At 37.1% G+C, this 27,479-nt stretch overlaps 1 protein-coding gene across 2 annotated transcripts; it reads left to right on the top strand.

The window, feature by feature from the left end:
* The first annotated feature begins 9,959 nt into the window (after nucleotides 1–9,959).
* Nucleotides 9,960–22,816, top strand: TMX1 (thioredoxin related transmembrane protein 1). Of its 2 annotated transcripts, XM_079128663.1 has the most exons (8): nucleotides 9,966–10,184; nucleotides 12,490–12,605; nucleotides 13,864–13,909; nucleotides 15,829–15,957; nucleotides 18,416–18,461; nucleotides 18,556–18,657; nucleotides 18,748–18,814; nucleotides 22,483–22,816. In XM_079128663.1, exons 1-8 carry the CDS (start codon nucleotides 10,033–10,035, stop codon nucleotides 22,659–22,661), a joined length of 837 nt encoding a protein of 278 aa, XP_078984789.1. In that variant the 5' UTR covers nucleotides 9,966–10,032; the 3' UTR covers nucleotides 22,662–22,816. The 2 variants fall into 2 exon arrangements, with proteins under 2 accessions (XP_078984790.1, XP_078984789.1); XM_079128664.1 differs by lacking the exon at nucleotides 15,829–15,957 and having other exon boundaries at nucleotides 9,960–10,184.
* The last annotated feature ends 4,663 nt before the right edge of the window (nucleotides 22,817–27,479 follow it).

Here is a 27,479-nt window from a genome sequence, read left to right as displayed (position 1 = left end):
AAGCAAATAATGCCATAGAGAGTTTTATTTTAAATAGAGCAATCACCCAGCACTTGGTATAATATAACAGCTGGTTGTGAGACTAAATTAGATGTAATAGGGACATCTAGAAAAGATACAAAGAGAACCCTGCTAAAACTCCTATATTCCTATGGTGACTTGTGTGCAAGTTCAAGGCTGCATCCTCTGAGAAGTGATAGCATAGGATTTGCCTTTTGGGAGAAGTGGATTTCACTAAAAGACCCTAGCCAAGTCACTAAACAATCAAATGACAACCAAAGACAAATCTGAGGGAGGAGAGGGAACTCGGTATCCAAAGTTACTACGATATACCACCTAAAATGTCAGTTTTCAATGAAAAATTACGAGTCAGGCAAAAAAGAGGAATGTATGACCCACACACAGGAGGATCAAAACCAGGCAATTGAAACTGCCTGTGACCTAGCAGCTTGGGAGAATGAGGTAGGAGGATGGAGAAATCAAAGCCAGCCTCAGCAACTTAGTGAGGACCTAAGTAACTTAGTCAGACCCTGTCTCAAAATTAAAAAAAAACAAGCTGTGGATGCCGCTCACTGGTAAAGTGCTCCTGGATTCAATCCTTGGTACCCCAAACAAAACAAAACAAAAAAACAAACAAAAAAAAATCACAAAACAAAAAACACTACCCATGAGAGGATCAAGGTGTCAGATTTAACAGAGACTGCATTATTGGTATATTCAAAGAACTTAAAGAAATTGCCCTTAAAGAGTTTAAACAAGTTAGTTGCAATTTATATAAAATACTTAGCATATGGAAAACCATACAAAAAGTACACTAGCATTTACCTAAGGCCAGAGAAAGAGATTATTGCACAGAAGTGAATGCTAATAAATATGGAGTTTCTTTTAGGAGTGATAAAAATGTTCTAAATTAGATTGTGGTGACGGTTTCAACTCTGAGATAAACTAAAAAACATTAAATTGTACATTTTAAATGGGGAATTGTATGATATGAAAATTATATGTCCATAATTTTATTTTATTTTTTTAAATTTATTTTTATTATAAACAAATGGGATACATGTTGTTTCTGATTGTACATGGAGTAACAGCATACCATTTGCTTAATCATACATTTACATAGGGTAATGATGTTTGATAAATTCTGTTATTTTTTCCCTTCCCCCCCAACCCTCCCACCCCTCTTTTCCCTCTATACAGTCCCTCCTTCCTCCATTGTTGCCCCCCTCCCACCCGCCATTATGTGTCCTCATCCACTTATCAGTGAGATCATTCACCTTTTGGATTTTTGAGATTGGCTTATCTCACTTAGCATGATATTCTCCAATTTCATCCATTTGCCTGCAAATGCCATAATTTTATTATTCTTTATAGCTGAGTAATATTCCATTGTTTATATATATCACAGTTTCTTTATCCATTCATCAATTGAAGGACATCTAGTTTGGTTCCACAGTCTGGCTATTGTGAATTGAGCAGCTATGAACATTGATGTAGCTGTGTCTCTGTAGTATGCCGATTTTAACTCCCTTGGGTATAGGCCGAGGAGTGGGATAGCTGGGCCAAATGGTGCGTCCATTCCAAGTTTTCTAAGGAATCTCCACACTGTTTTCCAGAGTGGCTGCACTAATTTGCAGCCCCACCAGCAATATATGAGTGTACCTTTTTCCCCACATCCTCTCCAACACCTATTGATGCTTGTGTTCTTGATAATCACCATTCTAATTGGGGTGAGATGGAATCTTAGGGTAGTTTTGATTTGCATTTCTTTTATTACTAAAGATGGTGACCATTTTTTCATATCTTTGTTGATTGCTTGTAGATCTTCTGTGAAGCGTCTGTTCATATCCTTCGCCCATTTGTTGATTGGGTTATTTGTATTCTTCGTGTAGAGTTTTTTGAGTTCTTTATATATTCTGGAAATTAGTGCTCTATATGAAGTATGAGTGGCAAAGATATTCTCCCACTCTGTAGGCTCTTTCTTCGCATTGCTGATAGTTTCCTTTGCTGAGAGAAAGCTATTTAGTTTGAATCTATCCCAGTTGTTGATTCTTGCTTTTATTTCTTGTGCTATGGGAGTCCTGTTAAGGAAGTTTGATCCTAAGCCAACAAGGTGAAGATTTGGACCTACTTTTTCTTCTGTAAGATGCAAGGTCTCTGGTCTGATTTTGAATTCCTTGATCCATTGTGAGTTGATTTTTGTGCAGGGTGAAAGATAGGGGTTTAATTTCATTCTGTTGCCTATGGATTTCCAGTTTTCCCAGCACCATTTGTTGAAGAGGCTATCTTTTCTCCATTGCATATTTTTGGCACCTTTGTCTAGTATGAGAAAATTGTATTTATTTGGGTTTGTGTCCGTGTCCTCTATTCTGTACCATTGATCTTTTGGTGCCAATACCATGCCGTTTTTGTTACTATGCTTTGTATAATTGAAGTTCTGGTATTGCAATACTCCCTGTTTCATTTTTCCTGCTAAGGATTGTTTTAGCTATTCTGAGTTTCTTATTCTTCCAGATGAATTTCATGATTGCTTGCTCTATTTCTGTGAGGTACATCATTGGGATTTTAATTGGAATTGCATTGAATCTGTATAGCACTTTTGGTAGTATGGCCATTTTGACAATATTAATTCTGCCTATCCAAGAACATGGGAGATCTTTCCATCTTCTAAGGTCTTCCTCAATTTCTTTCTTCAATGTTTTATAGTTTTCATTGTAGAGATCTTTTACCTCTTTGGTTAGATTGATGCCCAAGTATTTTATTTTTTCTTTTGAGGCTATTGCAAATGGAGATGTTTTCCTCATTTCCCTTTTAGCTGTTTCATTGCTGCGTATAAAAATGTTTTAGATTTATGCCTGTTGATTTTATAGCCTGCTATTTTGCTGAATTCATTGATGAGGTCTAGAAGTTTTCTGGAGGAGTTTTTTGGATCCTCTAAATATAGAATCATGTCATCAGCAAACAGTGACAGCTTAAGTTCCTCTTTTCCTATTCATATCCCTTTAATTTCTTTAGTCTGCCTAATTGCTCTGGCTAAAGTTTCGAGGACAATGTTGAATAGAAGTGGTGAAAGAGGACATTCCTTTCTTGCTCCCATTTTTAAAGGGAATGGTTTCAGTTTTTCTCCATTAAGAATGATGTTGGCCATGGGCTTAGCATAAATAGCCTTTACAATGTTCAGGTATGTTCCTACTATCCCTATTTTTTCTAGTGTTTTGAGCATGAAGGGGTGTTGTATTTTGTCGAACGCTTTTTCTGCGTCAATTGATATAACCATATGATTCTTATTCTTAAGTCTATTGACATGATGGATTATGTTTATTGATTTACGGATGTTAAACCATCCTTGCATTCCAGGGATGAACCCCACTTGATTGTGTTGCACAATTTTCTTAATATGCTTTTGGATATGGTTTGCCAATATTTTGTTAAGGATCTTTGCATCTATATTATTTAAGGATATTGGTCTAAAATTTTCTTTCCTCAATGTGTCTTTTCCTGGTTTGGGTATGAGGGTGATATTAGCTTCATAGAATGAGTTTGGTAGGGTACCCTCCTTTTCTATTTCCTGGAATACTTTGAGAAGTATTGGAATGAGTTCTTCTTTGAAGATCTTGTAGAACTTGCCTGAGAATCTGTCTGGTCCTGGGCTTTTCTTGGATGGTAGGTTTTTAATGGTTTCTTCTATTTCATTGCTTGATATTGATCTGTTTAATTGTGTATGTCCTCCTGGTTCAGTTTGGGAGGAGCGTATGTCTCTAGAAATTTGTCAATGTCTTCAGTAGAGTCTATTTTGTTGGAATACAGATTTTCAAAGTAGCTTCTAATTATGTTATGTATCTCAGTAGTGTCTGTCATGATATTTCCTTTTTCATCACGAATTTTAGTAATTTGAGTTTTCTCTCTCCTTCTCTTTGTTAGTGTGGCTAAGGGTTTGTCTATTTTGTTTACTTTTTCAAAGAACCAACTTTTTGTTTTGTCAATTTTTTGAATTGTTTCTTTTGTTTCAATTTCATTGATTTCAGCTCTGATTTTAATTATTTTCTGTCTTCTACTACTTTTGCTGTTATTCTGTTCTTCTCTTTCTAGGGCTTCAAGCTGTAATGTTAGGTCATTTATTTTATGATTTTTCATTCTTTTCTTGAATGCACTCCATGCAATGAATTTTCCTCTTAGTACCGCTTTCATAGTGCCCCAGAGATTTTGATATGTTGTATCGTCATTCTCATTGACCTCTAAGAATTTTTTTATCTCCTCCCTTATGTTTTCTGTTATCCATGTTTCATTCAATAGCATATTATTTAGTCTCCAGGTGTTGAGGTAATTTCTGTTTTTTATTTTGTCATTGATTTCTGCTCTCAGTCCATTATGATCTGATAGAACACAAGGCAGTATCTCTATTTTTTTGCATTTCCTAAGGGCTGCTTTGTGGCATAACATATGGTCTATTTTCGAGAAGGTTCATGTGCTGCTGAGAAGAAAGTGAACCCACTAGTTGATGGATGGAGTATTCTATATATGTCTATTAAGTCTAGGTTATTGATTTTGTTATTGAGTTCTATGGTTTCTTTGGTTGGTTTTTGTTTGGAAGATCTATTTAGTGGTGACAGCAGTGCATTAACGTCACCCAGAATTATTGTGTTGTGGTCTATGTGATTCCTGAAATTGAGAAGGATTTGTTTGATGTACAGGGATGCACCATTGTTTGAGGCATAAATATTTACTATCATTATGTCTTCCTGATTTATGGTTCCCTTAAGCAGTATGAAACGTCCTTCTTTATCCCTTCTGACTAACTTTGGCTTGAAGTCCACTTTATCTGATATAAGGATGGAAACCCCCGTTTTTTTACTGAGTCCATGTGCGTGGTACGTTTTTCCCCATCCTTTCACCTTTAGTCTGTGGATGTCTTTTTCTATGAGATGAGTCTCTTACAAGCAGCATATTGTTGGGTCTTTCTTTTTAATCCATTCTGCCAATCTGTGTCTTTTGATTGATGAGTTTAGGCCATTAACATTCAGGGTTATTATTGAGATATGTTTTGTATTCCCAGTCATTGGCTTATTTTTGGTTTTTAAGTTGGCTTGGTTTCTTCTTTGAGTGGTTTTTCTCTAAGGTAGTTCCTTCCTTTGCTGACCTACTTTGTTGGTTTTCATTTCCTCCTCATGGAATATTTTGTTGAGAACATTCTGTAGTGCAGGCTTTCTATTGTAAATTCTTTTAACTTTTGTTTATCATGGAAGGATTTTATTTCACCTTCAAATCTGAAGGTTAGTTTTGCTGGGTATAGAATTCTTGGTTGGCAACCATGTTCTTTCAGAGCTTGAAATATGTTGGTCCAGGCCCTTCTAGCTTTTAGAGTCTGGTTGAGAAGTCTGCTGCTATCTGTATTGGTCTCCCCCTATATATAATCCGATGCTTTTTTCTTGTGGCCTTCAAAATCCTGTCTTTATTTTAATGTTAGGCATTTTCATTATAATGTGCCTTGGTGTGGATCTGTTGTGATTTTGTGCATTTGGTTTTGTTCTGTAAGCCTCTTGTATTTGATTTTCCATTTCATTCTTCAGGTTTGGGAAATTTTCTTCTATTATTTCATTGAATAGGTTGTTCATTCCTTTGGTTTGTATCTCTGGGCCTTCCTCAATCCCAATAATCCTTAAATTTGGTCTTTTCATGATGTCCCATTGTTCTTGGAGATTCTGTTCATGATCTCTTACCATCTTCTCTGTTTGGGCAACTTTATTTTCAAGATTAAATATTTTGTCTTCATTGTCTGAGGTTCTTTCTTCAAGTGGTCTAGTCTTTTGGTGATGCTTTCCATTGAGTTGTTTTATTTGGTTTATTGTTTCCTTCATGTCAAGGATTTCCATTTTTTTTTTTTTTGAGAATCTCTCTTTGTTGAAATGATCTTTTGCTTCCTGCACTTGCTCTTTCAGCTCATTTGTATGATCATTCATTGCCTGCATTGCTCTCTTATCGCATTCTTTGCTTCATGAATCATCTTAATCATGTATAATCTGAAGTTTTTTTCTGACATTTCTTCTAACATACTGTCATTAGATTCTATTACTATAGAATCTAGATTTGTTTGGAACATTTTCTTCCCTTGTTTTTTCATGTTGTTCATGTATCTTCCCCTCTAGCAGTGCAGATCTGGGGTATTGCAGATTTCCCCCTATAGGCTTATAGTGGTCCTATAGGTTTCCAAACCTTTTCTTTAAGGGGAGATCAATATTAGCAGTGCCCAATTCAGACACTATGCAATCCTAGACCAAACAGCCTCTATGAGGACAATAACAAAATTGTCATAATAAACAGAATGCGTTCAAATATTAACAGATTTGCACTAAGGTCTGCAGTTTCAAATGGAGGACAAAGAGGATGCAGAGGGATGTAGAATGTGGCTGTTAATGGGATAAGAAAAGATTATACAGAAGTTCTAGATAATAGAAAGGGTGAGGTTGTAATGAAAAGAAATTGGATGTTAGCATGCAAAAAAGGGAGAAAGAGACTCTGAGGGAATAGGTAAACAAAAGGTAAAGAGGGCAAGAAAAGTAAAGAAATAAAAACAAATTTTTCAATAAGGAGAAAAAAGAAAATCTACAGTATAACAGTCATATAGTAATGAAACCTCCCAGTGTTCAATAGCCTGATGCACGATAGGTACCTGACAATGAGCTTCAAGCCTCCTGTAGGCGTCTCAGGATGGGATTTACCCCACCTAAAGATGGGAGCTCCTGCTTCCAGGATTATCCAAGCTGGCCACTCTGGCTTCCAAATGCGTTGGCAAATGGGGAGCTGCAGCTCAGGGTGTGGACGTGGTCAGCTGGAGGTCCTGGGGCGGGGTGAGATTGGTCAGGCAGGGGTCCTGGAATTCAGGTGTATTTGGTGTGTTTGTGGGATCCTGCAGGCACTGTGACAGAGAACCTCCAGGCATCAGCAAGCAGCTGGTGCTCCACCCGTGGTCGGTGATCAGTTTGCTGACTATTGTCGGACGATCTGGAGGGTGAACCTCGTGCATTGGGTCATGGATAGGTGCAAGGCAGGTGACTGATGGGCGAGAGGCAGGCAAATGGCGGATGACAGGCGCCTGACAGTGAGTAATCTGCACTCAAAAAAGGTGTCGATACGCTGGCAGACTGCAGGTCATCACAGCAGACAAATGGGCCATAATTTTATTATTAAAAACATAAAGAATCCCTATAGACTCCAGAAAAAGAAAAAAGACCATGGTCTAGGATCTATGTCAAAGCTATAGCACTAAGATAAGAGGTGGATTTGAGATCAGTTAAGAGTCAGAATCAACCAGATTGCGGTGGTTGATTAGTGAGGAGGGTTAACCTGGTTAAGTAACTAAAATTCAATAGTATTTCCTTGAGAGCTTTCATGGTAAGAAGAAGCAGTGAAGCAAGGTCATAAATGGCTCCTTGTCCTAAAACTAACATAATAAACCAAAACAAGGAAAAAACTATTACTTATTCTAATTAGGATCCCATTCTTGTGGTTGTTCATGATGTGGAGTTTCACTGGTGGTATAGTCATATATGAACCTCAGAAAGGTATTCCACTGTCTTTCTATTCCCATTCCTGCCCCACCCCTGTGCCTTCCTTTCATTCCTCTTTCACTTTTTGAGTTTTAAAGCACTTAATTCCTAGGAAGTTAAAATTACAAATGTGATTCCCATCATATTTCTGGAGAATGGCATTGCCTTACAGCGGTTTCTTTAACGCCTGTGTGGTGTTTATGGTGAGGTATCACTCACATCAATCTCAGGAGAGTCTGCTGTAGGGAGCAGAGCTGGTGATGGTCCCTGGCTATTGCCACTGTGAACGCTGAGGCTATGTTCCCTTCCCTTTTTTCCATTTGCTGCCCCAGGTCAATGACTGGGTGGCAGATACATTAGCACCAGTCTTCTCAGGCTGAAATGGGATCCTTCTACTAAGCAATTTTCACCCAGGACTCCTGGTTGGTCTGACTGAAACTTTCTTAGAACTCACAGTGCTCTAAGGATTTTTCCAGCCAATCCTCCTTCCCCTTATTTTTTCACAGGTGTGGAAACAGGTGTGAGGTAGTAGTCTGAATGTTTCTCCCACCTCCGGCTCCTCCTGCTTCTTTATCCCAGGTTCTTCACAGGTCTTTCCCTCAGTGAATCCCTTGTGTTCAATCCCATTAGAGATGGAAGACTATTAGAAGGAGAACAAAGAATTCTGTATTTTGGTCATGCGATGCTCGAGCTGCCTGTTAGGCATTCAAGAGCTGTCCATTAAGAAACTGAATATATTTGTTGGTAATTCCCAGAAGGGTCAGAATTGGAACGTCAGGATATTGAAGGTTTTTAGTTCCAGGATTAGGTTAATTGGAGGAATGTATTGATACAAAGAATAGAAGATCTGGGGCACGACAAAGTCTGGAATTCAAGCAGGGGAGGAACAGCCAAGAAGTTTGAGGAGTGAGGAAGAAGAAAAACAAGCTGCCCATAAGATACAGCAGAGCATTTCAAGGAGTGTGTGTGACAGTAAAATGCTGCTGGCAGTCAAACTAGATAAACACAGAGAAGAAACTAAGGGGACAAATGTGATGTGGGCAGTGCACTTTTTGGTTTGCATTTGTATTCACAAAAGTTTGGGTGGGGGAAAGCCTCGGATATCTATTATAGTCCTGTCTCCTATCATTTTGAAATTCTAATCTAGGACCTCTGTAACTACAGTATTTTCTTGGAGAGAAAACATACATTTGACAGTGCACAAAATGTACTGATCTTAAGAGTGCAGCTCCATGGTTGTTTACTTATGTGTATGCCTAGTTAATCACTGTTCATACCAAGAAATGTAACTGGGATCATTTTGTTTTGAGTATAAACCTTGTTGCTAGACCTTAGGGGGCATTTTTCTCTCTCTCTCTCTGGCTATCTCTCTATCTATTTTATGGATTAAGGCCAAGGGCGCTTAATCGCTGAGCCACATCCCTGGCCCTTTTTATTTTGAGACAGGGTCTCGCTAAGTTGCTGAGGCTGGCTTTTAACTTGTGATCTTCCTGCCTCAGCCTCCCCAGCCACTGTGATTACAGTCATGCGTAATGACATCAGGCTCAGGTGGCTTATTTTAAAACTGACATTTTTTTTTTCTTCTTTCCCCTCTCCCTTTAACATAAGGGAAACAAGACTAACATTTTTCCATTCCCAGGCTAAGTTATCATGCCCTTCACCGGAAGAATGTCACTGCCCACAAGAACAAAGAAAACTCCAAACCTAGGAATTGAGCAACAGCTCCCTCAAGGACACCCCATGGACACTAATTATATCTACTGATAATATTTGGATCCCAGCCCTGTGTTTCTCTTAAAAGCCCTGTGTTCCTCCAGGCAGAATCACAGCCTTTGGGACAGGAGTCCACTCTGTCCTTTGTTAGCAAAACAATATAACTTTTTCCTTTTTCTTAAACCTTGTCCTCCTTATTGGCAATGGGGACAAGGACCACACTTTAGGTAGCAGAAATGGTACTCCATAATGTTCCTTTGCATCTTCTTATTATCCTTCAGAAAGGTAAAATCAGTATTTTGACTCCTATTAACATCTGTTACCTTTATGACAACACTTTTCAAAGAAAGAGAGGAAAACTATGAGGAACATTTAATTGGGAACTGCCTTAGTATAAACTTAATCAGCTTGAGCGATCGTTACAGGTCAACCATCTGGTGCCGAAACCCCGGCGTCAAATCCGTGTTCCGAAAAGCCTCGCCCCACTGCACCCCACGTCCCATTTCGGGCTTTTCCGGGGCCTGGTCCCGCCGCACCGCAGTCGGGGTAACGCTTCGACTTTTTGTCATGCGCACTACTTCGGCGCGCTTCCCTTTTTCCCTCCGCCGCCACCCACAGGGAGCAAGGCCCAGTCATGCGCACTGAGTTTGCCCTGGGCTCGCGCGCCTCGCCGCGCCGCCGTGCGCATGAGCGGAGCTGCCGGCCAGAGCGGAAGTGGGAGCTGCTGCGGGAGGCGGGGCTGCGGAGCTGTCCCAGGGCTGGGCGAGAGGCGGTCATGGCGCCCCCCGGGCGTCTCGTGGTTCTCCTGACGGTGTTGGTGCAGTTGCTTTGGGGGGTTCCTCGGACCCATGGGCGGCGGAGCGACGTGCGTGTCATCACAGACGAGAACTGGAGGGAGTTGCTGGAAGGAGAGTGGATGATAGAATTGTGAGTGTGGGGCGTTTGTCCCGCGTCGCCGGCGGGGGTCCCTCCGAGCCTGCACACCCGACCTCACCCCCTCTTCTCAGGCAGGCCCTGGAACTTCACCTCCCTGTTGCCGAGCGGGCGCCTCAACTCCTCTGGATCCCCAGCTCCTCCAGGGAGCTGCCGCCGGCGTGGTCGCATCCCTCCCGGTTTCCTTCCTGGAAATACTAAGTTTCTCCTGCACTGTGTTCCCGTGTTCCTCTTCTAGTGCCGTGGTGCGCCACAGGATTTGTGCTACACCGAATTCTTTCTTAACTTTTCTTCATGGCTTTGGGATTGGTGTTCGGGCGGGAAGGGGTGGGGGTGGCGTCTGGCTAGTTCCCGGATCGTTTATTTTAGAATGATCCTTTACAGATGGACATCCAGACTTAAATTCGCTACGCTCTACAGAAGAGGATGTGGAGCACAGTCTTGCTTTTCGTTTATCCTTCAGAAACATCTATTTGTAGGGTTGAATTTGGGACTTTTTGTTGTATATGCTAATTGAAATAGGGTTATTTAAAAATATTCGTACCCCCCCCCATACATTCTTTTTCCGCATCTTTTTCTATTGTGTATTCGCAGTGTAGAGAATTCTTGAGTGGTGACTCCTAGCTTTGTAAGTGATATTGTATTAAAAGATAAAATTAATCATTACTTTGATTATTGCAAACCCTTAGGAGTGCTAGGTTGTAGTAGTTCGAACAAAATAATGTATCTTGTGTGGTAGTTCTACTTTAAAGTCCTTTGTGCTGCGGTAGGAAATAACTGCCTTTGTTTTAGTGCTAAATTGGTGGTGGTGGTAGTATGACTGATAAGAGTGGTATAACCACTATTGGCCAAAAGCACCATTATTGAATATTGTCTGTGTACAACACACTACTAAGCACCTTTAAATACATTGTCATATTTAATTCCCTGATGATAGTATTATCCCATATACAAAGGAGAAACAGATGCCTAAGACCTTAATTGTCCCGTCCAGATATTGCTATACTGGCTTTCTTTGGGCCTCTAGAATAAGCATGCAGTAATTGTTGGAACACCTGCTTCTTTAATAAGGCTCAGGTGTTTTTCTGGACCATGGATGAAGTAAGAGTTGAGGGTTACGGAGGCAGATGGGGGGGTGGACATCCTGTGGAGACAACCCAGCAGACAGAGTCAGTAACTTTTTTTTTTTTTTTGATTCATTGTATACAAATGGGGTACAACTTTTCATTTCTGTGGTTGTACACAGTGTAGAGGATGTAGAGTCAGAGGATGTAGAGTCACACCGTTCCTGTAATCATACATGTACATAGGGTAATGATGTTTGTCTCATTCCATTGTCTTTCCTTTCCCCTGCCTTCTCCCCAGCCCTCATTTCCCTCTACACAATCCAACCATCCTCCATTCTTCTCTTGCATCCCCCACCCTTACACCCCACCTTACACCCTTACTCCTCCCACCTTACACTCCCCCACCCTGTTTTGGAAAATTTTTCCTAAAATAAGTAAAAAAAAATAGAAACTTTTTTTAAACATGTGTAGTCTTCATATATTGTGGTTCCATAAGCAGAGGCAAATTGCAATCTACAATAAAGTAGAAAAGGAAAATTCTAGAGCAGAATTAAGACCTGGGAAGATTGTGAATGCCATTTAAATGCTAGTGTGGTTGGCCATAGAATTTGTAAACCTAGGATCTTGGAAATTGGCTGGCCATGAGTTTTGTTTAGCCTGGTTAGTATTTGTGTGGGGGTCAGATTTTGAAAAAATATTTTTCCATGAAAATGCAGGTCTCTAGGGTCTTTTAATGTGAATAGCCTTCCTTCCTGGGCCAGCCATCCCTGTGGCAATCCTGCTGCATAGTAGTAGCTGCCTTAAGTTGGAACTTGTGTTTCCTCATTCACCATAGCCCAAGGTACTTTGTATTTTTCCAACACCTTGCATTCGAATCTGTAGTATAAAATTGTTAAAATGTGAACTTAAAAAAAAAAAAAAAGTCTCAAGCTTTCTGGTGGCCACATTGTAGCAGAATAATACAAGGATTTTTTATGAGCTGTTTTTCATGCGAAAAGGCCTTTGTGTCTTTAAAATTTTATTTTCAGGTTTGCTTTATTATGGATGGTTATGATCCTTAGTTCATATTTCTTAATATCCAGATTGTTAGACCCACAGAACTGTTTTCATGAGTATAAAATTAACCACTTTATTTTCATGTTTTAGTATAAAATATTCTTCATGATTTTGTTTTATCCCAAGATGAGTGATCATAAAAGCGCTTAACTCTTCGTTTTTAAACTTTATTTTAGTTATGCACCGTGGTGTCCTGCTTGTCAAAATCTTCAACCAGAATGGGAAAGTTTTGCTGAATGGGGAGAAGATCTTGAGGTTAATGTTGCAAAAGTAGATGTCACAGAGCAGACAGGTACTGTAAGTCTGGTTGGTTTTGTTTCTTTGCCAATTATGTTGAGATTTATCTTATTTTTCACATTATATGCTCTTGACCTTTCATTACGTTTTGAAAACATAATGTTCTGCATCTAGTTAAATTAGTCCACAGCTAGTTAAGCCCACTTGACTCATCATTTCTCTGATGAGGGCTCAGTTGCAGTGACTGCAAAAAGCAGATTCCCTTGTTGTGTATACAACTCATTTCCTTGTTTGTGTTGCTCTATGGGACCTTGGAGACATCATTCTCTCCCTATTCCTGCCCATTTAAGTTTCTCTTATCTTTTTTTGTGCTCCAGTCTTCAGACTAGTAAGTAAGATGCCTTTGAGAAATCTTAGAGCTCTGTGGTCCAAGTAGACTTTGGCCAAGCCATCATTTACAACTCACTAAGCTTCAGAATAAGGGCATTTTTTTTTCAAAGTCAAGATCACATTCTCTGATTTGACTCTAAAATTGAATTTCAGATTTAATACCTATGATTTGAGGATGTGGACTCTTTAATTACAAAGCCCCAAGATAGTGGGATCAAATACATTCTTGTCATGGTCCCCTGCACAAGTGGTGGGTCTTGTCCTTGGTGCTTCTGTCTTGACCAGCCTCAGACTTTTTCTTGGTGGTCTAAGTAAACCTGGATTCCTGGTTGTGCTGTCCCAGATGGTAACAATAGGAACTATTTATTGATCACTTACCTATTGCAACTCTGAAGGGTTTTGCATTTCTGGTTTAATCCTCACATACATATGAGATACAAAATATACCATATTACAGATAAGAAAACAGGTTAATTCTCAGTCATCAGGTTGACACATGGTTAATGACAAATGTCAGCTGGAATGGAAAGCTTCATAGTCTTTCCCATTTTTAACAACAATATAAACTGCCTTTGTTCTCGTATGTCAAGTATGATTTGATTTGAGACCTAAAACCCTATTATAATTCTCTTGACTCATCACGAGTAGTTTTAATTATACATTAGTGTAATTGACCAAGTGCTTACATATATACACAAATGTAAATATTCAAACTTGACAAATTTTTAAATTGAGCTAATATGCAGTAATGTGTTTTCAAAAGTTGCTTTAAGTACATAATTTATATTTTCATTGTTTATTACAAAGCTCAACTATTTTAGGCATAATTTACATATTCTTAATAGCATTTAAATAATTCAGAATTACCTTATACTAGTGATTGTCCCATATAAAACCTGCTGTATGTTCTTTATTACTTACAGGACTGAGTGGACGGTTTATCATAACTGCTCTTCCAACTATTTATCAGTAAGTATTTGAAGATTCTCATTTATGGAAAAGAATGTATCATAGTATAATCAGAATAGTAGGCCTCTCTCTTGGATCAGTTTGAAGAGCTGAGGTAATCTCATTCAGCAAGTATTTGAGAGAGCTCATTTTGCTTTTATAGTACCCTAAGTTCCTTTAGATAGACAAATGACACATGAAGCAGTCCTTGTCGTCAGAGATTTGCAGTTGTTTGGAAAGTGATGCTCATGTGAAATGGTGTGATCCTGTTCAGCATAGGTAATGATTGTGAGCCCAGAGTGCTGGTGAATCCTTTGGGAAATAGGGCGAAGGGGAGACCTGGCTGTTTGCTGGAGCAGTTCCTGGAGAACATGGGGTTTAAATGAAATCTTGGAAGTAGAATTTTCAAGAGTGCAGGGTAAGCATTCCATTCCATGGGACATTCTCATAAACAGGAATATGGTATTTTCAAAAAAAGCAGCTAAGCTTTTGTGGGGTCGGGGGGACAGTAGTGGGTGATAGGGTAGTGTTAAGTCAGAAGGAACAAGACTGTGTAGTGTCAATATCAGGTCTTTTAGTTTGACTTTACTGATATTCTAATCTGGAGGTGGGAAATCTCATATCTGTCTACCTGCTCTGTACCTTGATGTCATCTAGTTGGTAGGCTAAGTATTAAGAGGTACTTCTCTTCATTTAAAATTTTTAAACCAAGCTGACATTCTATTGGGTGTGGTGGTGCATGCTTGTAATCCCAGTGACTCAAGAGACTTAAGGAGAATCACAAGTTTGAGGCCAGCCTCAGTGAATTAGCAAGACCTTATCTCAGTGTAAAAAATAAAAAGGGTTAGAGATGTAACTAAGAGCACTCCTGGATTCAATCCTTAGTACTGCAATAAAGAACAACACAAAAACAAATGGGCAGTTCCTTGTGTATGTCTATATCTTGTTTTCTCCTTGTCCATTTTTTCCACCTTTTTAGCCTTTTTAGTCACCCATCCTCCCTTTGTATCTATTTAAATTTCTTTTTTCTATATCCTATAAGTGCTTTTCTCCCTCCCTTTTCATTCATTCCTTTTCCCCACATGCCCTTTAGTTGGCTATAGTCAGTATTCCTGTTTCTTTTTACTTCTCAATATCACTGAACTGATCTGGAATTTCCCATCCCTTTTCTCTCAGTCCTGGCATTTGCCTTGCCTTTTTCTCAATTTTTTCTGGCTTTTGCAATCTTACCATCCTTCAAAGAAAACTTTAATTTTCATCTTCTCCTTAAAACTGTATTTTTGAGTGGTAGTTTCCTTGTGGTCTTTTTCTTTGGATGGAAAAAGGATCCCCTAACCCTGTGGTACTAGGTAGTATGGAGCTATTGAGATTTTTGCACTTGAAGATGCACAAGACTGGAAAACATTGGACTGTTTGACAGAATCCCATACATAGGGAATGGGAAGGTGGAGGTGGATGGAAGGAAGACTGCAAAGTTGATTGTAAATAGGATCACAAAGTCCTTGGGAGGAAAGTACTGCCCCAGATGCTCCTTGTAATTTAAAACAGGTTGGCAGAAATGATGTGACTATGATGGAAAGTACCAGCAAAAAAAAAAAAAAAAACTTATAATTTAAAAATAGCTAATAATTTTTATGTTTCAGGCACTATTTTAGTAACTTTTCATATGGTAATTCCTTTAATATGAATATTATACATAAGGCTTAAATAATTTTCTGAGATTTATCTGCTTACTGTGCTTCATAGTACTTTCATACTTGAAAGAGTAACAACCAAATCTTAAGACTTATGATTATATTTGGACCTGAGTAATTTAATATGCTGCTGCTGCATCGCTAATGATTTGAATATTAGAATTGACTAAAATGAGGTGAGGCAATAGTGAAAACAAATACAAAATTTATTTCCCTTTGCTATTAATATTTAATTCTGATCCTTAGTTGTAAAGATGGTGAATTTAGACGTTATCAGGGTCCAAGGACTAAGAAAGACTTCATCAACTTCATAAGCGAAAAAGAGTGGAAGAATATTGAACCTGTTTCATCATGGTTTGGTCCAGGTTCTGTTCTGTGAGTATGAGGGATTTTTCTCTTGTTTTGTTCAGAATTCATTGGAAGAGATAATTATATTTCATATAAATAAATACATGTACAGTTTGTTTCTTGGACTCTTAAGGCATATTTAGATTTATTATGTTTGCTATGTTTAGTTAGATCTTGTAAAACAAACAGATAACTTTGCTGCTTAATAAACTAGGTGGAGCCATTCTATAGAATTAGGCTTCGTGCCTTTTTAAGAATATTTTGGATGCTTAGATTTGATCAGATTTGTCATTAAAAATTTAATAGTGCCCCAGAGACTAAACAGTGTAATGGGCATGTCGTAATTTGAAAGACTCAGATACTTACCTACATATATTACCTTTAAACTTCTTGCTGCACAGTGATTAATTACATTTGATTATTCTGCCCATTTAACTTGTATGGATAGTGTCTCTGAACAATAACTAATGATATAATTAATCCCTGAGCTTAAATTCAGTTAGGAGATGGATATATTTTTTTATACTAGTTAGTATTGGGAATGGCAAGCATATTTCCTGCTACACAGTTGGCGTACAAGGCCTTACTGGTCATTCAAGAGACTTGTAAAAATGGTGAGGTTTGTGGAGGTTATGTTCTCATCTTGTTCTGGTCTCCTTACCATACTTGCGCTTGGGAGATGGAATGTTGGATCACCAACCATCAGAGAAAAATGCTTTGGATTCTGGGAGTGGGAGAAAGATGAACTCTAAGTAATATTTTGAAATTGAAGTGTGTCTTTTCTTTTTGTGCCTCCAAATTATTCTTTAGATATTAGAACTTCTCATCGAACCACCGTATCCAATGCAATGATGGAACCTAGTATTCCTGATATAGTTTAATCAGTGCAGACAATAGTGAGCCACACAGATTTAGTTCCTTGTTGCTATCCCTGCTTGTCTTTTTTTTTTTTTTTTTTTTTGCCATACTGGGGATTGAACCCAGGGGCTCTCTGCCACTAAGCCACATCTCCAACCAATTTTATTTATTTTTTGGGGGGTACCAGGAATTGAACTCAGGGATACTCAACCACTGAGCCACATCCCCAGCCCTGCTTTGTATTTTATTTAGAGACAGGGTCACACTGAGTTGCTGGGCGCCTTGCTTTTGCTGAGGCAGGCTTTGAACTCTCGATCTTCTGGCCTCAGTCGCCCAAGCCACTGGGATTATAGACCTGCACCACCATACTCAGCTTTCCACTTGGCCTTTTAAACAACAAAAGCAACATGATTAAACTAGTTTTCAATGTTGAACTTAAAATGTAACTGATTTTTTGTTTTTTAAAATCTCTTAAGTGAATCTTTTTCTGGTAGAAAAGGCATTTGCTTTTAAGTTTCTGTTGAATCTTAAAGGCAGCAGGCTGTACCTTTTTTATTGGGAGACTGTGTAGACAGGTCACTGCAAGCGTAAGCTTGGCAGGTTCATCTACCCCAGCAAATGGCGGCATTGGATTAAGCCATCCTTTTCACTTGTGTGTGAAAAAACCCTGGGCAACACCAACCTCTACTTCTTGCTAGAGGGAATATTGTTGGAAACCCTTCTTCCTTTGAAGCATTTTTTTTTTTTTTTTAACTGCCTATCTAAACTACCTGCATTTAATTACATAAAAAATTGCTTATATGATGATTTATTTCTTATGTAGTCATTTATATTTCATTGAAAGTTATTAAACTGTGCTATTATAAATTTTAATTTTTAACAGAATAAGAGAGGTAATTTTGTTTTGGAGGTGCTGGGGATAAAATCCAGGGCCTTGTACATGCTGGACAAGTATTCTGCCACTGTGTTACATCCCCAGCCAGAGAGAAGTGATTTTTAATTGGGAAGAATCATCTTAACAAGTGTTCCCAGTTGTTCCTTCAGACTCCCTTGTATGCTCATTTTTTGGGAAGATTTCAGGGTGAATAAGAATTGCCATTTCCAACTAATTTCATACAGCCAGTTGGTCAGTGTTTTGAGAAATCATCAGATGAAAGTTCAAAGTGAATATTGAACTGGAAGCAGTGGTGCATGCCTGTAATCCCAGCTACTTGGGAGGTTAAGACAGAGGATCACAAGTTTGGGATCAGCCTCAGCGATTTCATGAGAAAAGAAAAAGGGATGGGGGATGTAGTGCAGCAGTGGAATACTTGTTACCTAGCATATTCAAGGCCCTGGGTTTAATCCTGAGTACTGGGGGATGAAAAAGTAACCACTAAAACTAGAAAAGGAAAGAAAAAATAACTTACCAAGTATTTTCTTTATGAGATGATCAGATGAAGATAGCAATTCAGAAACTTACTTTTTCTGAACAAACCTTATTACAGTCATGAAGTGAGTAAGAGATTACTTGTCTCCATAGTAGCAGTAATATCTGTTGTTGGGGGAAATTATGGAGTAGATTTTAAAACATGTAGACAATGCTGTGTATCTTACTCAGTTTTCAAATCATCTCTTTTTATTTTAGGATGAGTAGTATGTCAGCACTCTTTCGGCTGTCCATGTACATCAGGGTATGGATTAAAATATTTCTATCTTAAACTGTCATTTTTGTAAAGAAACAATTTTTAGTTCATTTGTTTTTTTTTTTTCCCCTTTTGATTTCAGACTTGCCACAACTATTTTATTGAAGACCTTGGATTACCGGTTTGGGGATCATACACACTTTTTGCTTTAGCAACTCTACTTTCAGGACTGTTATTAGGACTTGTGAGTTCATTTTTAGAGCACTAAAACGAAAATATTTTAAAATGACACAATTGCATTAGTTATATGTTATGATTCTGTTTATTTTTACAGTGTATGATTTTTGTGGCAGATTGCCTTTGTCCTTCAAAAAGGCGCAAACCACAGCCATACCCTTTAAGTAAGTATATTTTAAAATGTTTTTGTTTTGGAGTTTTCTTTGTTTTTTTGTTTTTTGCTGTGTGAATCCAGGACCTAGCTCATGCTAATAAACAAGCTCTTTACCACTGAGCTACAGCCCCAGCCCTAAAATGTTTATATTTTTATTCAACTATGATTCTGTTTGTTTCTGTAAACACAATTACACACTTAATAGGTTTCTCTTCAGTTTTGATTCCTAAATTTGGAGTGGTGACCTCTATCAGTTGTGGTATAAATGAAGGAGGAGGAGATGTGTATTTCAAGTGAGAATAGTAAGTAGCCCATTGAATTTTGGAATATGGTTTTTGTCTAGACTCAGAGAATTTCAACCTTGCATTTAGCTTATAGCTATTTAATAACATTGATCTGATGTCAGTGTATTTGAATACTTCATGTTATTCATGGATCTGTTTCAGTATACCTGAGTCAGAATTCAAATTTTTAGGTGAATGTACTCCGCTCTTGTTCCAGCCAATTTTCATTTTTTTGGTAGAATATTGAAAAATGCAATTCCTGATCTGGATTGGCATTGACCTGAACTGTACTATAAAATGAATTTATATAATTCAAAGCATTTAATCTGCCTGTTATAATACAAGTACTTTCTAATCTCTTATTTTTGATTTTGGAAAATTGTGCTGGTGGTATAAGCCCTCATACTTTTAGTTAGTAAAGAACGTGTACTTTTCTGTTTATTTATTGGCTCTTCAGCAACTTTATAGTTGACTGTTTAGGTTCTCGTTTTTAGTTGAGAAAACCTAAGGTTCAGAGAGATGAAGGTCACACAGAAATGACAGAACTAAGTGTAAACATAAATCAAAAGCATGACTATCATGCTATTTCCTGCATTTTGCTGCCCTTCTTGAGGATTTATTGAAGTCAAAACTCCTGACATGAAATCAGTGGATATTTAATTTACCGTGTTTCTATCCTTCCTGGATAGTCATGTTGATTGGAAAAGGGGCAGTTATGGGCAGAGGAATAATTTTATTCACCAGGGGCTACTGATCTGCCAGGAAAAATGTAAGCACAGATTACTTAAAAGATAAATTTGTTGTCAGGTTTAAGGTTTTTGAGGTGAAATGAATATAATATGTTCATTCGCCAACCCTTAAATTGTGAATAAAAATAAGATTTGATTTCACAAATAAAAAAAATAACTACATAGAAATACTTTATTATTAGTTTCCTTGATTACTCTTCTCTAATTTTACTCTCTCATAACTTCTGCTGCTGTCAGAAAATCTATAGGTTGATAGGGCAACTGACCTTATATCTCATAAATGTACCAAAGTTCATTCTGAATCATACTATGTAGACTGAATCATTTTTGGGACAGCTGCCAGATTCTCATCTCTATCGAAGTCATTTGCTGAGAGAATTCTCTCGGAGTCTGTGTAGATTTAATTTCTCTATCTGGGAACGTAGGTATCCGAGTCAGAATTGTCTTTCCAATTAGAGAAAACTTGAAAGCGTACTGTACTTGCCAGGAGAACTTGTTGAAATAGGTTGCTGGTCCCTTCTCTGGTTTTGGAATCAGGTTCTGTGATGAGGCTGGGAAGCATTTCTGATAAATTCTAGGTGAAGTTAATGCTGTTGGTCTGAAGACTGCTCTTTGAAAAGCACTGTCTTGGCAGAAAATGGTTACCAATAGAAAGCTGTATAGGTCCCTACCCATGAAAGAACTTGGTATTGACATACAGACTCTTAAAAAATTAGTGACTCTGGTAAGCTCCCCTCTATGGAATAAACTGGGGAATATATACTTGGTGTACATAAAAGGAGGTAAATATTCTCGAAAGAGGAGGGTAGGTATAATTTTAGAAATTTTCTGAGAAGAACCAAAGGAAATGGCAGAGATGATACTGTACATCTTTTAGCAAGTTATAAGGAAATTAATTTCTTAGAAAATTTTAAAAATGACAGCTAATTCATGTCAAACTAAAGTTTTTCTCTTCTCTACTAATGTCAACAGTAAAAATTTATTAGAAAAATTTGTACCTTAACATATTTTTTATTTGGAGAGATTGGAAATGATAAAGTAATGGATTGTAATGTCTTTCCAAATCATTAAAAAAAAAAAAAAATAGGTCTGTAGTGCTCACATTATCCTGATGATGCGTATCAAGTGCCTAGTATTCACTGTTCATGTGCTCAGGTAATTTGTTTTCCTTTAGTGACATAACTGATAGATATTAATATAGACTTTAATGTGATGTTGCTCCTTCTGGAGCATGCCATGTGATTTTCCCATATAAGTGTTTGGCTAAGATTGTGAGTTGTTCAGGGGAAAAAAAAACCCTGCCTATTGGCCAGTCTACCTATTGGTCATGTAACAAGAAGTTCGACAACAGAACTGATTGAATCCTTGGGACTCAGATGATGTTTTTAAGATACTGTGTGTTTCTTAATAGCTCAGTTTTCCATACCTTGTTCCAGTTTCAGCTTGGCTCTTTGTAGTAAGTGACACAGGATGATCAAAGAAAGCTGGCACTCGCAGGCATGAAGAAGGAAACCCACTTTCCTCCTATACTTATCTGACTTTTAGAGAAATCCCAGTACATTCCACTTGTAAAGGGTTCACTTGGAAGAGTTAATGTAAACCATGGTTTTTCAAACTTGAAATTATTGCCCACTTTGAGCAGATGTTTTTTAATTGTAATGGATTACCTTTTGTATATTGTTGGATGTTCAACAGTATCTCAGTAGTTGCTAGTAGCATTGTCCAGCTCCCCTCCCCAGATGTGACAACCAAAGATATCTCAGATATTGCAGAGTGTTCCTTGGGGCACATATCATTCTTGGTGGAAAACCACTGTTGTAAAGTAGTACTCACTGGAACCATGTGAGATGTGATGTAGCATAGAGTCTGTTAACCCAGCATAAAGAGGGATGCCAGGCAGATCAAACTATAGGTTGTCTGTGACTGGAAATTTCTTCTCATAGTTTGCTCTACTTACTAATCCTCCCCCCAATTCTGGGTTGCCTAGGATTCTCAGCAGTCTAGGAAGAGTGAACATAGTAAAACTCTTGGACCCAATTTCATTTCAGTAACATAGTGTGCTCTGAGCTTAAGTTAATTAGCAATTGACCCTGTAACAAATAGGGAGTGCATATGTGCACATACTTAAATATTCATTGAACTGGCTGCTTAATATGTGTACATTTTATTGCTTGTAATTATACCTTAATACAATGGTGAAGGGAAAGGACATTTATGAAAAAATGGACAAGAATATGACCTTTAACTGTACATTTGTGATTTCTTTTTCCTTGGGAACCAAAATAGGATAGTGTTGAAGTTTCAGTATACTTTTATAGAACAAAAGATTAATAGCAAATTAATATAAGATCTGTTTAATGTATTATATTTTCTTAAAATTTCCACATTCACAGCATTAATGCTTACTGATTAATTTCAGTTCAGTTTTTAATTAGGTGGATAATAAGAATGAGTTTGGCAAGTAAAATGGATCTTCCTACCAGTTTTTATAATCTCCACTGTTTTCCTAATAATTTATTCCTTTTGGAAGTCCAAACATTAATACATGCTAAACCAGTCATAGACATGAATCATTGTATCTTGATTTTAATCTAAAACAAATCTACTGTATCAACAACAACACATTTCTGGTCCTTGTCTTTAAGAAAAATCATTACCAGAATTTTCTCAACCTTTGAAAAAAGTGGAGGAGGAACAAGAGGCTGATGAAGAAGATGTTTCAGAAGAGGAAGCTGAAAGTAAAGAAGGAACAAACAAAGACTTTTCACAGAATGCTATAAGACAACGCTCTGTGGGTCCATCGTTGTCCACTGATAAATCCTAGTTAGCTTTTATGGATATCTTAATATCATGATTTTAACAAAAACTGAAGGTTGATCATTTGTTTTTATGTGAACTGTGACATATATTACAGGGTTTGATCTAGATTGTTGGATTGAACAGTTTTCATTAAGAAAATAAAAGTAGGTATAAAAGTTTGTAATACGATTTAAGAACATTATGGTGGTTTAAGCAATGTTTAATTTTGGAAAATCTGGTGCCAAGCAATAAGATTTGTACATTTGTTTAATAGTAACCTGTTCCAAGTCTGAATTGAAAAAATTACATTTCCCAAGGTTTGCATTATTGGGGTATTTAGATTAGAGAAAAAGATTTCTCATTTGATAGGATTTTTCTCAGTTTCACTGTGTGAAAAAAAGAACATATTTCCCATAAATGGGAACTTTTTGCCCATTGTCTTGAGAAACGCATATTTCAGTGATAACTCTGTGGTCTTTTAGAGATATAGTTCAAAATTTCCTCATATTTTAAAAATTATGCAACTAATAAAAAACTGCCTTGCTTTAATTATAGTTTTCTGCACATCATATACATAATATGCTACTGATTGAGGAAGGTTGTATAAGTGTAGGTAATCTCTTGATTCCTTTAAAGGTTAATTTTTTTTTGTTCCCTTGGTTAGTGTATGGTTTGTATTTTTTAATTTGCCATGGATTACATTTCTCAAATTGGATGATATGAATAATATCACTGTTACATTTATTATTGGTAAATAGTACTTTTTGTTGTTTCAAATTGAAGTTTACTAAAAGATCCATCAAATTGAGCTATCTTGATAATTTGAAGTTTTGGTCATTCAGTCCAAATTTTACATTATTGTTGAACTTTGTCTTGAATATTTTGATTTTGTTCTAGAAAAAACATTTTCTGTATGTTTTCAAAGTATCTTTGTCCTCATGTTCAGAAAATTCTTTAATTGATTTTATAATCAGTTTCCACTTAGCGTTTTATAATTATAACATTTTTATGCTTTTAAAAGACAAACTTCATGTTCTATTGTTCTTGACTGTTAATGTTGTGTGGTATTTCCCAGGTGGAAGTCAGCAAGAGGAATACATAGTTTTCACCTTACATCAAGGGGAGTGTGCATTGGAGGGTTGTATAACCACAGGAATGACCATAAATGCTCAAAATGAATCATCCAGCCATTATGTAATAGATGATATCTGTAAAGTTCCCCAGTTTTAAGGTTCTCCTTGTGTGTGACTTCATTAGACTTACAGTATCTTAATGTACAGCAGCTTTATTTAAAGGCTTCCTTTTCAAATATTAAATATTCTGCCCTTGAATGGTCTGGATGTGTAATTTGTGATACTGTAGAAAAATATTTTAAGCACAGAATAAATTTTTCTAAACACTTCACTAAAACTGAAGACAGTATGAATTCTAGTTGCATATTTCAAACTACGCTTAATTGCTTTGTGTTAACAATGTTTAAGATGAATAGCTGTGCATTGCTATATGTATACCTTTTATATGTGCAAAGTCTGGATTCTTTTTGTGTTATTTGTGATGATTGAGGAAATTAATGCTCATTAATCAAGCATTCTTTTTTTTAAACATTCTAGTATTTGACATTGTCAGATTTTTAATTAGAAAATGCTATATGATAGAAAATTAAATGTAGGCAAACAGGTAAGGTCGATATTTCCATAAACATCGAATCTCACAGTAGTTGAAGATTGTCACTGTAGATATCTAAATAATTTTCTGTTGATCGCAGAACCTATATGGCGTCATTGACAAGTGGTTCAGGAATGAGTAACGTGCAGTGTTAATGATATCCTGGGGAATTCTGGCTCATTCACCATTCATCATCATTCAGCTCCACCACTGAAGTATTATATAATATGGTCTCTTCCACATATTGCCTAACGTTTATTGGTAAGACTGAAAAAGAGTCTTAATGAAGATTCCTGGGTATATTCTTGGGTATAATTTAGATATGTGTCTCCTGAAACTCATGATTAGATTATGAGATATATAACCTAATTGGTGAATTAATTCATTTGATGGATTAATGATTTGGAAGGACTGCTCTGCTGGGTGGTAACTATGGGGAGGTGGGGTGTGTCTAGAGGAAGTGGGTCATGGAAGTGTGTCTTTAGGGATTGTTGTTTTGTTCCCCTAGCTCCTTCCTTGCTCTCTGCTTCCATGCTACCATGTCCTGAGACGCTTTCTTCTGCCATGGCTTTCTATCTGACTTTATGCCCAGAGCAATGGATTTGGCCCACGATGGATTGAAAGCTCTGAGCCCAAAATAAACTTCCTCATCTAGGATGTTGTTGACAGATATTTTGGACACAGCAATGAAAACTTTGACAATTAATCAAATACCTATACCAACAAGGAGTACCTGTTGGAGCTTCGTTTTCCTGTATTAATTCAGTTAGCCCTAACTACCATGTGTCTTTAAGGAGAATAGGCTCACAGTTGTGGTAGAAATAGGTAGAATTTGAATACAGTTCTGATTCCAAATCTTGACCTTACTTTGTGTAAGAGCACAGAATTCAATCTTTTTCTCTTAAATTTATGAGAATATAGCAACAAATGCTATTAAGAAATATCATAATTATTCAGTGTTTGCAGTTTTGTGATGTTGGTTACTGCATAAAGAAAGTTATTACAGTAAATGATGCTTTTGATAGTTTTTTCTGAAGTTTTGTCCAACCCAGTGCATAAAGGCATAGTTCTTGACTTAACTAGGATAAGATAATCATTTTTGAATGAACTTTCTAACTCATAGGAAAGATATATTAATTCATTCTTAAAGTTTATAAGGTAGAATTCTTAAATTACTTTTGATTTGTGTTTTTACCAATATAATAATGTGAGTTGGAATTTAAATTGGTAGTCTTAAGTGGGTACTTAATTCTAAAGATGAAAATTTATATTGACCATCTTACAGATTTAGGTAAGTTGGTATTACATATGAAGCACCTTTTTTTACTTGAAATAACAAAACTAGAGCTACAAATGTAATTTAGAAGTTTGTATTCATGAACAAATCTAACATTTTTTTTTAAACTATTTTATTAATTTATTGAAAATGGTGATAGTATCAGTATTTTGGCCATTAATGAAATCAGCTTATATCTTCTACCTACTTGGCTGTGTATGTGACATTTCTTTTAAACCTATTTTCATAGTGACCGCAACCTAACCTGATTTCTGTATTGAAAATAAAAACATGAAAGATGAGGATATAAGAAATGATGAAAGAGGTTTGATGTCTAAAACATAATTGAGTCTATTTAAATTCAGTGAAAATATACTTCAATTTGAAGAATAACTTAAGAAACAAATTCTGTTGTTGCTTTTTTTGTTTGTTCTTTAAAACATTCCTGGCTTCAGTGTTTTTGGTAAAACATGTCAGAAATATTACTAGTAGGAAGGTTATTAGGAGCTTGGGTTTAACAGCTCAGGTACTTAGGAAGATTCATCTTGTTGCTACTTGGGCATTCCTAAGGAGCTTTCTTTAAACTTTAGATATCTTCCTTTTTCCCCAGAATGAAATATATTTGTTTTTTCTTTAAAAAAAATTTTTTTTTTGTTTTTAGTTGTAGGTGGACATAATACCTTTATTTATTTGGTGCTGAGGATTGAACCTAGTGCCTCACACATGTGAGGCAGATGCTCTATCACCAAGCTATATTTATTTCTTGGAAATTTAATTCTGATGGTACTGGGAATTGAACCCAAGTCCTCCCACATGGTAGGTAAGTGCTGTACCATGGAGCTACATCACAAGCCCTTTCATTTCATTTTGAGACAGGATCTTGCTAAGCTTCCTAGCCTTTTCTTGCATTTTTCAATCCTCTTGCCTCTCCCTCCTGAGTAACTGGGACTGTAGGCATGTACCATGCACTTGGCACTTGGTTAGAAAATTTAAATCTTAACTATATTCCCCAACCTACCCCAATTAATATTCCTGTATAGGAATAGGAATATTAATTGAAAATCAGCTGTTCATGAACTTGCTTTATATTCAGTTGGTGGGACTTAGCTCAAATCCTTTATTTGTTGTTTGTTATCTTCAGTCTTTCTTCTTCAAAACTATAGTGTGTATTTTGCCATTCTCTGACAGTTAAATCATGTTTTGTAATAGTTTTCTTACATTTATTATATACATTAGCTGAGTGACTGAACAAATTACCATCAAATTACACCATTGTTCAGGTGTAAAATGATATCTGAGGTTTCTTTTCCTTCAACAAGACAATCACTACATTCATAGGTTCTCAAACCTGATTCCTTGAGACTTCTTTGTGTTGTGGTGGATACTTGCAGGTTTTGACTTTGATGTTCATGAAAGAAACAAGTCATTAGACACTAACTTCTCTCTACCTAGATGGGGGAGGAAAAGAAAGCTGTCTTGCCCTTTACTCTCATACCATTAAGTCACTGTACTAATGTCACATCCTTCACTGTAGAAGCCTCCCTGTATCCATATGCTTCAGAGGAAGCTGACTTCATCCTGGCCTACTAGGCTTTAATTCTTATTATTAAGACTCATGCTAATCCAATCCTATAATAGAAATACTCAGTGAACTTGAGATGTTGGGGGCTTCTTCAAAAGACCCTGGAAGGAGGGAGTGGAGAAAATGAGGCTTAGATAGAAGATAGTGGAGTTTGGCATTATCCAAATGTGACATGTAGAATTTTCTGTCTATCTCACAGCCTGAGGATGAAGCCAATAAGCAGGCAGGCAGAGCCAGAAGAATCTTGGAAAAGCAAAGCTAAAGCCCTGGCACAGTTCAGCCTACCTCTGGACATCTTGAGATAATTTTCCTTATTACTT

Source organism: Sciurus vulgaris (assembly GCF_902686455.1).
Source record: "Sciurus vulgaris genome assembly, chromosome: 2".
NCBI lineage: Eukaryota > Metazoa > Chordata > Mammalia > Rodentia > Sciuridae > Sciurus > Sciurus vulgaris.
Note: the sequence above shows the minus strand (reverse complement) of the source record. Positions and strands in the feature narration are given on the sequence as shown.